General features: G+C 41.0%; 1 protein-coding gene across 1 annotated transcript in view; it reads right to left on the minus strand.

Moving 5' to 3' along the window:
• Positions 1–5,042: 5,042 nt before the first annotated feature.
• Positions 5,043–12,885, minus strand: part of STAC (SH3 and cysteine rich domain) — a 154,231-nt gene continuing 146,388 nt past the window's right edge. Inside the window, exon 11 of the mRNA XM_079115632.1 lies at positions 5,043–7,572. Within this exon, the coding sequence (XP_078971758.1) occupies positions 7,474–7,572 (99 nt within the window). The 3' untranslated portion in view covers positions 5,043–7,473. The remainder of the gene's footprint in view (positions 7,573–12,885) is intronic.

The following is a 12,885-nucleotide window of genomic DNA, read 5'->3' on the forward strand; positions in this document are numbered from 1 at the left end:
TCAAAATAATTGAACTTTACCTTATCTCCACAAAATATTCTCTGTCACCATTAATAAATTCTAGTGAGACAAAAGTGCTTCACATGTTTGGAAATTAAAATTGACAGAACTGAGAAGCTGCCTTATCACTTTCAACCTGAAATAGCCTTTTTGGAAATTGAGAATATTTCTAGCATGAGGACTTTGCATGTTTGTAAACCCTGTTCCAAGTGAAACTAGCAAAGTTCCAGCACGCTCCTGTAGTTCACTCTACTTTCTCTATTTTAACACTAATCATACAATTTTATTATGATTTGTATGATTATGGTCTTTTCCAGTAGATTCCAACAAATCTTTGTTGATTTCACTGCAAAAATAACAACTGTTATGTCTTAGTTCATTTTGTGCTGCTATAATAAAATATCAGTCTGGATAATTTATAATGAACAGAAATTTATTGGCTCACCATTCTGGAGTCTCAGTATCAATATGCCAGCTTCTGGGGAGTACCTTGCTGTATCATACCATGATGGAGGAGGAGATGCAAGGGCAAGGGAAAGGAGAAGCACACTCTATAATAATGGCATTATTCCTTTCATGAGGGTGAAGTACCCACGACCCAAACACTTTTAAGCTTTGCCTCCAACACCACTACATTGGAGACCAAGTTTCCAACACATGAACTTTGGGGGACACATTCAAACCACAGCATCTTGTAATGACCAAGGAAAAATCCATGTCTTGAAGCCAGTAGCTTCACCACAAGATTTGCCATGTTCAGATTTAGGGATTCTTAGGCATGAGTACTTCATACCAGCTCATTCTGTGATTTTCACCCTTATAGTCTTTCAGGTGGTGTTCACTGGAGCCTTGATCTTTTGGAACCTGGAAATGAGGATGTACTTCCTTTGAAAGTTGAACTGTACAATTAGCACAAAATGGATCACATCAGAGATCCTGAAACTCACTTTGAAAAGAGACCCTCCTGGGCTAAGGCAAGACTTACTAGAAAGTAAAGAATGTACCACCAAGTGGAGAGTAGTCAGCTATGGAAGTACAAATGAGGTGAGGTCACCAGTTGAAAAGTGAGCACTAGCCATTTAGGCCCTAGATAAGGAGGAGTCTTGTCCAATAGCTATCCAATGTGGTTTGTCCCACTGGAAAGGTCATTCCCACTGGACATTGGTTCTCTCAGGCCTTATTGGTACCATGCCATCAAGCAACATCTGATTCCCATGGATTGCTTTTCCCATTACAAAGGACATTACATCCAGTTTTCCTCAGGAGAGTAAATGTGTCATGTCCAGTCAAGTTTACCTATCAACATGGTGACAATTGATATCAGTTCATAATGTATCATCCTGAGCTGATGTAACCTTTTTAAGATTGTTGAATATAAGTCCTACTCTGAGCAATGAATTCTCCTCAGTGTACTGTTGCAGATTTCTGAGTCAGCAAAGCTGAGGGAACTTTTTGTAGATCACAGGAAACTCACAAGTATCATGCAAACTCTTCTGGTAGCCCCTCTGTACCACTGCATGCTTTTTACCCCAATCACCTATAAATATAGTACCTTGAAACTATTGCTACCATCATAGTAATTACAGTGGTTTATATAGTAAGGCATCATACTTGTTATAGGTTCAAAATCTGGTTCTACCTTTTATCAGTGATATGATCTGGGGCAAGTGACATAATATTTTGGGTGTCAGTTTCCCCATCTGTAAGATGGAGCCAATAAGACTCGGCTCTTAGTATTGTTGTCAGGAACAAGTGGATTCCTACCATTCAGCAAGTGTTCTTATCTGGGTAAGATTGTCCCAGACTTACTTTAGAAATGTGCTCTTTGGCTTAGTGCTTCCTGTGGAAGGTACATCTCAGTATTTCATTTCTTTCTTACCTAACATGAAGGAAAGAAAAGAAATACAATATCTTATAATTAGGAAAGCCTCCCAAGTTTCTCAGAATAAACTTAACAGCTTTTCAAAAGTGGTTTGGGATTTTTGTTGTAATTTTTCTGTCAAAATGCTCTGGCTCAAATTCTCTACATTCAATATTGAAGTTTTCTGAGAATATCTTTGGAACCTTCTCATTTAAAAATGGTTCCTTTATAATATGCTCCAGGAAGTTCAAGAAGATATTTACTTAGGAAGTGGTCTAAGGAGTTTGGTTTAAAAGTAGAAAGATGGGCTGGGGATATAGCGCAGTTGGTAGAGTGCTTGCCTTGCAAGCACAAGGCCCTGGGTTCAATCCCCAGCACCACAAAAAAAAAAAAACAAAAAAAAAAAAACAAAAAAAACAACTATAAGTAAAAGTAGAAGGTGAGACTGTGATCGAGAGCATTGGTTGTTATTTCCTTCCTCCACGGCTGACAAGGAGGAATTGATTACAGGTTCTTGCAAAATGTCTTTCATTTCAGCCACACTGTTGCTTGGTCTTGACTTCTTTGTCTTTGGTAGACTACATGAACAAAAACAAATAAGAATATAGATAACCTGAATACTTTAAGGATTTATTTAATATATATATATATATATATATTGAACTCTATACACTATAGACATGACTTTTCCTCCAATATCCATTGAACATTTATAGAGATAAGTCATATAGTACAAATTAAAGAACCAATTAATTACTCGAAGCAGAAACCACACAGACCATATTTTCTGACCACAATGTACAATGAATGGCTTATTTATGCACACATACATGAAATAAAAATCCAAAGAGAAAAATTAAAATTGTAGTTACAGAGTAATTAGAAATGAATGCAAATAAAAATAACTACTTAATAGGGTCAAAGCTGAACTCAGAGGAAGATTCATAACCTTAGATGATTACTTTTTACTTCAATGAAAATAAGGATAAATAAAGTGAGCACATAATTTTTGAGAAGGTGGTAGAAGGAAGAAAAAGTTTTCCATGTATAGGAGAATATGGAATCAGATGAGTGACCCCAGAACCTGAGTAAATGATACCAGTGGAGCAATTCTAAACATGAACCACCATTGCTCTTGAAAATAGCTCTTTTACTTTTCCAGGGTATATTTTAAAGGCTTCAGTACATCCAGATTTCCATGAGGACATTGAAGATGTTCAATAGCTATTTAAATTGATGACAGGATGATTAAAAACTCTGCCAGTCTTTCAGTTTTAAAAGGGGACTATTAAAATAAAGAGCTATTATTTTATTAAACTTTCAAGATAGGTTAGAAGTTTGTATTAACCACACACACAAAAAAGGAAGAATATTTGAAACTACATACTGGAAGCTAAGAAAGAACACATTCTAAGGGTCAAAAACACCAGGTGTTGAACAAAACACACCACAGAACGGCACCTGAGAAACATCTCAGTGATGGTTATAGCATGTCATTTACTCGTTTTAATTTCCTATCCAAGTTATTTTCAAGCTTTTTTGTTTGGTGGTAAATCTGTGAAGCACACCTGCTCACTTAGTTTCCTGGGGATGCTATTTTAGGGAATGCTGAACTTTCTTTTATCCCCCAATCTATACCAGCCTAGTCCCTGCCTGTCAGCTTGTGCTAAAGCTATCACACCACGCAAAACTACTCTTCTTCCCAAGTTTTCTACCTCTGGAATACATAGAGTCCCACTTTCTGCTACTCCCCTATAATCTCAGGTTCCAAAATAGATTTTCTTTTAGGCTTAATTATCAGTATGATTTACGCATTTGTCCTTTTCAGTACTTCCTAAGTATCCCACTGAGAGGTAGGAAGAGAGAGGCCTAATAGGAGCCTTGAGATCATTACATGATTCTATATAATATGAGGACTCTCTACTGTAGAGTTTTCCCAACTGCATTTCCTGGAACGTTGTTCTAGAAGAGGCTAAGTAGTGCTCCATGATTCTGAATCCCCTTTTTGGATATTCATCTTGAGACTTAGCAAATGAAAGGCTCTGAGAAGTTCTGAGTAACGAAGTCAGGTAATTTAAATAAAAACTTATGTCAGAGCACATAGTTTACAGATGTTTCTTTGCCTGGGCCTGCCTGGAGATACTGTAGTCAGGGGCAGGCCAGTAGATTTTCTTCCTCTCTTTTCTTTAAAGCAGCTAGTCACCTGGACCAACTTTTGGACATCAGGGGTGGTTTTCTTTTCTTTCTTTCTTTCTTTCTTTTTTTTTTTTTTTGTACCAGGTTATCTGCAAGTATGATCTTCCCATCGATAGTTTTCCCTTAATAACAAAAAGTCAAACTCAAGTAAGCTCCTAGCATGTACCATTCCACTGGTAGCTTTAAATATGTAACCCAAATTTTGGATTCTTCCTCTTGATGACAGAGAGGGGGTGGGGGGAGTGTGTGTGCATGCATTTGGTGTGTAGTTGAGAAGAAAGAGTGGTCTGAGAAATCAGCCCTTCTGGTAGCCACTTGGAATCTAAACATGGGCTTTCTTTGCAGCCCTATCACCCACGTTAGGGTGTCATAGATATCTGCTAGTGATGGAGTGAAGGTAGTTCTATTCTGAACCTTTTGGAACACTGAGGAACGTTCAATTAATTTTCACTTCAAATTTTCCAGGATAGAAGGAAGTCCTACAGCTTTGGTGGTGACTGTAGGGCATAGCTGCCCTGGTACAGTTAGGTATGTGTCATCCCTTGGCAGGAGACAGGGGCAGGAGAAGAGGAGGCACGTGGCTCTCCTTCACACTCTGCAGAGTATCCCCAGACCCACTTTTTCTTCTTATAAATTCTTTCCCCACCTTCCGCATCCTCTCCTCAGAGGTTGTCTCCTGGGGTCCTCACCTCATCTCCATTCCAGCCACTTCTGGGGTCTCGGAACTCTTTAAGACTCTGGTAGGTCATAGCTATTTTTGTTCTTTTCATTTCTGTAGATGCACAGGGGAAGAGGAAAACATTCTGACTCCTAAAATCTGTGTGTGTGAGAACCATCCATGGCCATCTTTAGGGAACACTTAGACATCCCACATTTGGAGAGTTAACTGCTTGCCAATACTTGGTGATTGCAAAGATTTGGGGTCTCATTGTGTCTTTGACTGAAATTACAAAATCCTGTTCTAGTGACCTCTTTTTTAAAAAAAAAAAAAATCTCTTTATTTGTTCTTTTTATTTATACATGACAGTAGAGTCTATGTTGACATATGTATACAAACATGGAGTACATCTTATTCTAATTAGAATCCCAGTCTTGTGGATGTACATTATGTTGAGAATCACTGTAGTGTATTCATATATGTACATAGGAAAGTTGTGTTAGATTCATTCCACTCTCCCTATTTCTAACAAATAACTCTAAAACTTAGTGACTTTAAAAAAAATCCCATATATTTATCTTGTTCATAACTCTGTAGTGTGTGCAGGGCTCAACAGGGATGATTCATAGCTACTCTATGATGTCCGGGACCTTAGCTTTTGAAACGTGTGCTGTCTCCTCTGGGTCTCTCTTGCATAGTGGCCTCAGGGTTTGTAAACTTACATGGTGTCTCAGAGTTTTGACAGAGAGTGTTCCAGAAGATCAAGGCAAAAGTCACAATCTTTTTGTTTTGTTTTGTTTTGACCTCACCTCCAAAGTCACGTAGCATCACCTATACTGTATTTCGTTGGCCACATGAGACCAGCCCTGATTCAATCTGGAAAGGGACTACACAAAAGGAAGATCATCAGGAGGTAGGTATCCTGGGAACCACCTTGGAGGCTGGATACTTACAGTCTCCTTCCATTCAACTTGAAAAGGCAAACTGATGCTTTGAAAATGCAAATTGGACACCATTGTCCTAAAAAATATTCCCTGGATATGGCTCAGAAAGAAGAGATCAGGAAACATGTTTTCTAATGCTCCTTCCAGCCACTATGTTGTCTTTATTATAAGGAAAATTCGATTAGAGGCAAAGAGCGTTGATACTTAGCAATTTTACAGAAAGGCAGTTGTGTTATCTGTGTGGACTCTCAAAGCATCCATCATGACTCTATCCACCTGGGTTTGCATGTTGTTTCAGAGAGGGAGGAAATTCTGGATGCTGGCTTTTTAAAATGAGAGTAAGGCATCCAAACTACTGTGAAACCAGCAGCCACCCCATCTCAGTTCCCAACTTCATGCTGAGTAGTAGCAAAAGGAATAAATGGAGACTAATGATGCTTTGGTTTGAGAAATAATGCTTACGTGCACAGGATGCATCCACTTAAGTCTTTTAAAAACCAATTATTCTAATGATTTTATTGCTCTGTAACAAAATAAATCAAACTGACATTGATTCCAAGGTCATGGTGAATTGCAGTTTAACTGTGTTAGTGACTACTAGGATGCAAGTGTGAATGCTAGCAGGAGACTTGAGGGGGAAGGCATCACAGTATATTGTATTCTTGTAAACATTAGTACAAGTACAGAGTAACAGAGATCCTAGAGTCCCCTCGATGATGCTAAATAGGCCCCAAATTCCTCTGCTTTCCGAGGGATGAAGCATTAAGGATTCCTTTCCATTTTACACCTGCTGGGGTATGATATACTCCAATTCCAATGCATTCCACTCTGGCTACATTTCTTCTAAGAGGCTGTTCCTTGTTATCCTCCATGTTCCTGGTTCCCTGCAAAATGAGCTCAGTCTCCAAAATAGAGTCTTACAGGATGTCATGAGGGGGACATGCTGTCCCCAGTACAGATGATATAAAATGAAAATGGATGCTTTTTCCCACATTCTCTCCAGCCAGCTCCCTATCTTTTGAGAAGGGACTTCATAACTGAAAGGACTGTATCATTCTCAATAAATAAGAGATCTTTGTCTAACTCGTCCCCACCGCTCCTCGCTGCTTCTATCCATGCCCAGATCTGGCTCTGTCAACTCTCTTGGTAACCAGAGCAGCAACGACTACCTGTAAGCGACCCCCAGATCTTTGCCATTGGTGCCAGGTCAACTCAACCCTCACATCTAATGCACATCATCAGGGCTGCCCTGAGAACTGAGGAGAAAGAATAATCCCTACAGCACAATTGCAAAGTGGGCAGGAGCTGGAACCCTGGGAGCTGGGAAGCAGGCCTTCTGGGGTCTCCCGCAGAGAGACTAACTGCTTGGAGTCTGAAGTGTGATGATGCTGATTGGGCAGTACTGGGGACAAATGTCTGGAACCAGAATACCACTCGGCTACACAGAACTGAACCTCGCACTGGGGCCACACTGCAGACTGGATCACCCTCCGGTGGGTTGACTCACACCACATGGGCAGGGAAGGAGCTGAGTCCTGGGACAGCTAAGGCGTACAGCCCTGCTGTCCCCCGGGTGTGCACTCAGCTCTGCTGGCCGATTCTCAGCCTCATTCCCACCTCGAGCAGCCTGGATGTGCTGTGTGATGGGTCTTTTGCTGTGTGGCTGCTGTTCCACAGTCTCAGATCCTCCAGTCTTGTCTCCCTGTTTCCTGGGGGGCCGGGTCAGTGCGGCAGCTCCTCTGGGTGGACACAGTGAGATGAGCAGACGGCACTGCAGCAGAGCTGGCCTGCTGCACTAGGAGGAGGGGTCGGCATCAGACATTTTCCAGGACATCGAGGGGGACGAGGCCTCTCTTCTTGCCACTGAGCACTCTGATAAAGCCATCTTGTTCTTCTTCAGAAGTCACACAGATCTGAGGTCCCAGGAAGAAGAAACAAAAGACCAGTGGTCATCAGGAGAGAAGCCAGAACCTGCAACTTACATCCCTGTCACCTGAGGTTGCAGAACACCAAACCAGGAGAGAGGGTTCAGGCCCAGTGAGGGTGTCAGTTTTAAAAAAAAATTGTGAACATTGAATCTCAACATCATGTACATCTATAAGACTGGGATCCTAATTAGAATAAGATATATTCCCTGTTTGTATAATTATATCAGAATAGATCCTACCGTCATATATAACTAAAAAGAACAAATAAAATAAAATAAAATAAAAGAAAGAACATTAACACAGTTTCCACACATACATGCAAAGATTAGGTGAAAACCTGGCTTTGGACCTATGCCCAGGCAGTGAATGTTTTCTGGGCTTCAGCTTTATGAATGAGGATCAATAAAATGGAGCTTAACTACCCTGTGTTTCCCTGAAGAGTCTCCATCAGGACAGAATGTGAAAATGCTAATCACAGACTCTGGCAAGTTTTTAATACATTATTTTGAAGAACCAAAATAATAGCTGTCATTCGGAAGTCTCCTATGGTGTGTTTGCAATTTTATGGGTTCCTCTTATAATAGCAAGAAGTCACAGGGAAATATTTCATTCCTATCCCCAAGCAAATAGATGGTAACATCTCCTGTATTCCAAAGCAAGGCATCTATGTTAGATGTAACAAGTTGGTGGCAAAAATCCACTTGGGGACCTTTGATACCACTTATGTCTCCCGAAGGGCATATAAAGGTGGATGTAGCCAGATGTAAATTAGAAGTTTTTGAAGAGAGCTGTTAGTGTGTTGTGAATTGCTCCCACCTGACCTGCTTCTGTGGGTGGTGTGTCTTAGGTTGGATTCCTGAGAAACAGAGATGAAGACAGGGAACCTCATTCTGTGACTTTCTGAGAGAGACCTCTTAGGAGGTGGCAAGAGAGGGAAGGAACCAGGCAAGGAGGTAGACTCCGCTGAACATGAGCCTGGCCTGACCTCAAATGAGCACTGGAGCATGGGTTGCACCATGCCCTGGTCTCACATTGAAACAGGGGGTCTGGCCTTTTGGGCCCCATGTCAGTAAGTCACTGACACTGATGTGGGACATGAGAGGCACAGCCTTTCAGGGGAGGCAGCTGGTTCTACCAATGGGGCCTCAGTAGAGAAGGTAGCTGAGTGGTTAGCAGCCAACATAGCAACTGGGATATGGGTGCACCCCTTTAGTAAAGGATATGGGCAGGGCTCCAACAGAAGCCACCAGAGTAGGCTATTCTTATCACAAAGAGCAAGGGGCTTGAATAGGACACTTAAAGAGCTTGATTTGTGACCTCTGGGGATTAGGACATACAATAGGCTGGTACCTGAGTCATGTTTTGGAAATCTACTGTGTAAAAATGATCAGACAATGATTTAGGGAGCTAATTGGTAAGAGCAGAAAATATCTCACTGTTTCACAAAGACCAGATGTGGGTCACATTTGAGAGAGAAATAGTCCAGGGGTCATATTGGATCCTGCCAGAGCCTGTTTGGGTAAGTTACCCCCCCAAAAAAGGTGTACCACCTGATTTTCAAAAGCTGAGACCCGTCATTGCCCGTACCTGAAATACAGCAGGGCAGAGACCCCTGTGATGGGCAGAGAGCATATGTCCTGAAAGAATCTATAAAACGTGCTTTGAGAAAAGGATTTACCTTTAATTCCTCCTGCCAAAGAGTACGTCTTTTTCCTTACTGAAGTGTGCCAAAACTCTAGTCAGCATAAGTCTAGCCAGTCAACAGCAGTGAGAACTGGAACACCTGCCCACTTGTGCAGGCTGTTCTAGGTGCTTATTGAAACTATGTTCAATTTAAACATTGGGTCTAGTTGTACATCTTGGGTACAGCTGAAAAGACAGACATTCTCTGAGAACCTCACTGGTAATGAGTGCAAAGGCCAGGTTGGCTTTGTTCACTGATCATCCTGTGGCGAACACTTATAAACTGACAGTAGAAGACAATTAACATTTTTTTGAATGGATTCATGCAGAAAAGGGCTCTAATGGGAAACCATGTCAACCTGATCTAGCCAAGGTAGTAAGAAAGACTTTCTTAAAGAAGGGACATTCAAGCAAAAAAGAGAGAGGTATTGTGGGAGGGAAGAAAATGAGAGTGCAGCATGGATAAATTCTAGTATCGAGAGATTTTTAGAACTTTGGGGTAATTGAAAAAGTTCGGTGTAGCCATAACAGAGAGATGGAGGGGGTGAGAGATGTCAGAGGAAGCCAGAAACACTGTCAGGGCTTCAAATGTGCAGATATGCAAGCCATGCTAGGCTCTGCCAAGCTCCTTAGATCATCTTCTGATCCGTCTCATCTACTGGAACTGGGTCACAAGCCAACCACTAAAATAAGCACTGACAAGGAGGAGACCATTCAATCAATTCAGTTAGGATTGCCAGAGTCGTGTAAGATTTAGGAGGACAACAGAGTAAAACTCAGAGCTCTGCATCACGGGAAAAGGGCAAACATGAGTGTTGGTATCAACCAGTAGGGCATTAAAGGGTTTGAAGTGGAGAAATAAGATGGTCACTTTTATTTTATTTTATTTATTTACTTATTTATTGCTTCCTTTCTTTGATTTATTTTTTCATTAACTTTTTTTGACAGTGATAAATATTTAAAAATTTCCTCCATACTTGTATATAGGGTAATAATGTCTGTCTCAATCTATCATCCTTCCCATCCCCACCTGCCCCACCCCTTCTCTCACTCCCCTTTGTACAATCCCAAGTTCCTTCATTCTTCCCTACCCCACCTCCCATTATGGATCAGCATCTAATTATCAGAGAAAACATTTGGCCTTTGGTTATTTGGAATTGGCTTATTTCACTTAGCATGATCTTCTCTAGTTCCATCCATTTACCTACAAATGCCATGATTTCATTCTTCTGTAAGGCTGAGTAATATTCCATTGTGTATATGTACCACATTCTCTTTATCCATTCATCTGTTGAAGGGCATCTAGAGTGGTTCCATAATTTTGCTATCGTGAATTGAGCTGCTATAAACATTGATGTGGCTGCACCACCGTAATATGCTGATTGTAAGTCTTTTCGGTATAAACTGAGGAGTGAGAGAGCTGGGTCAAATGGTGGTTCCATTCCACGTTTTCTTAGGAACCTCCATACTGCTTTCCAGAGTGGTTGCACCAATCTGCAGTCCCACCAACAATGTATGAGCGTACCTTTTCCCCCTCATCCTCGCCAACACTTATTATTGCTTGTATTTTTCATAATGGTCACTTTTATTGAAAACACTTCTTTTTTTGCTCACCTTCTCTCCCATTCCTGCTCCTCCTCTCCTCTTTTCTTCTTTTGTCTCTTATTCTTTCCCCACCCTCCCTTTTTATCTCTAGCTAGAAGACTTCCTGAAGTCTACTTCAGTACCAAGATGGGCGCAGCACATACAGAGCAGAGCAACCCCCTGCACGATGCACCATCTCCAGGCAGCCTGGTGCTTGTCTACCATCAAGCCCAGCTATGCCTTGCCCCTCAGCATCCTTCAGAGATGTTGCTTTCCTAATATGGGACAGAGACACTTCATGGTCTTCTGACTTTCAAAGACCTCATTTCTTTCTAAGTCTCATTTCCAAGAGCATAAACTCTTTGCTTGATTGGAGGTCCCTGTTTTGGAGTTGAACTTTAATAGTTAGTGCTCTATCTTGATCTCTTAGTCATTATTATTATTATTATTATTATTATTACTTTAATAACACCCATGTCTCTGCTCTGAGTTTTCATTTTGATCGACTCTAAACTAGACTCAGACTAATCCACACATCTTTTCAGCTGGAAAAATTTAGTTTTGAAGATCACTGTTTGTTCTAATGTAACTTTGTTCCAGCCAGTGAAACAGAGTGGGGTATCTACTAAATATTCCTCTAAAAAGAGGTGCATTAAGAAAAACATTTTTTTCCTTGTCTGAAGGGATTCATAGAGTAGTTGCAACCATCTGTGACCTGTGGCAAAGGTAGTTAATATCTCAAGGATGACAGAACAGAAGGGCTGAAGAATTTAGATCCCTGGCCATGTGATTAGGCCACTGAATTACTAACTCCAAACCCACCTGTATTAGACTCCATTGAGAGTGAATCAATTTGAGTTTTGCAATCTGAGATATGGATTCATTTGCAATTGTGTCATAACTAGTTACCACAAACTTAGTTGCATTCAATAATGTAGGTTATTATATTAGTTCTTTAGGTCTGATGTTAAGTGGGTTTGGCTACTCTGCTCTGGGCTTCATAGGGCCAAAATCAAGGAAACAACAGGGCTCCATACTTCTTTCCTATTTCTCTAGGGAAGGATTCAATTCCATGGAGTTGTTGCTGAGCTCAGCTCCTTGTGGTTGTAGGAATGCAATGTGCTTCCTTGCTGCTTCAACTGGGGGCCATGCATCCTTAGTTTCTAGGAGCAGCCTGCATGCCCTGACTTGTGGCCCCTTCTTCTGTCTTTAAATCCAGTAATGATGTGTGAGTTGTCCCTCTCACCTACCCTTTTGTTTCTCTTCTCCTTTGCTCTCTTCTGTTGCAACTCCCTGCTTCAACCAGGCACACTTCTATGCTTATAAGGGATCAAGTGGTCAGATTTGGCCTACTTACACAGTCTAGGCTAGCTCCTCATCTCAGGGTCTACAACCTTAATCACATTTGCAGAGTGCCTTTTACATGAACTACAGATTTAGTTTTCTATTGCTGCTGTAACAAACTGTCACAGATTCAGTAGTTTAAAAAAAAAGTATTCTCTTGCAGTTCTAGAGGTCAGAAGTCCTAAAATCAAGTTGCTAGCAGAGCTGTATTCCCCTTGCAGGCTCTCAGAGAATGTGTTTCTGTGTCTTGTTCAGCTTCTAGAGTCTACCTGCATTCTTTGACTCATACCCCTTTCTCCATCTTCAAAGCCATCTTCACATCTCCCTCTGACTTCTGCTTCTACCACCACATCTCCTTTTCCCCATCTGAGCTTTTTGTCTTCCTCCTCTAAGAACCTTTGTGCTGATATGGAGCTCACCCAGATAATCCAGGATAATTTTTCCATTGCAAGATCCTTGACTTAATCACACTTACAAAGTTCTTTTGGTCGTATAGGATTAGGAGATGGGTAACTTTGGGGAGTGGTTATTCTGTCTACCATAAGATGAAAGCACCAAGAATATTGCAGAAAATAAGCATTTGTGTCTTAAGAGATAACTCATTCTTTGATGCAGTGCATTGAATTCCTCCATGAGATGAGGGAAGAATTTCTTAAGGTGAAGAGATGATGTAATGACAAGCAAAGA

The sequence above is a fragment of the Sciurus vulgaris genome, assembly GCF_902686455.1.
Source record: "Sciurus vulgaris genome assembly, chromosome: 16".
Taxonomy (NCBI): domain Eukaryota; kingdom Metazoa; phylum Chordata; class Mammalia; order Rodentia; family Sciuridae; genus Sciurus; species Sciurus vulgaris.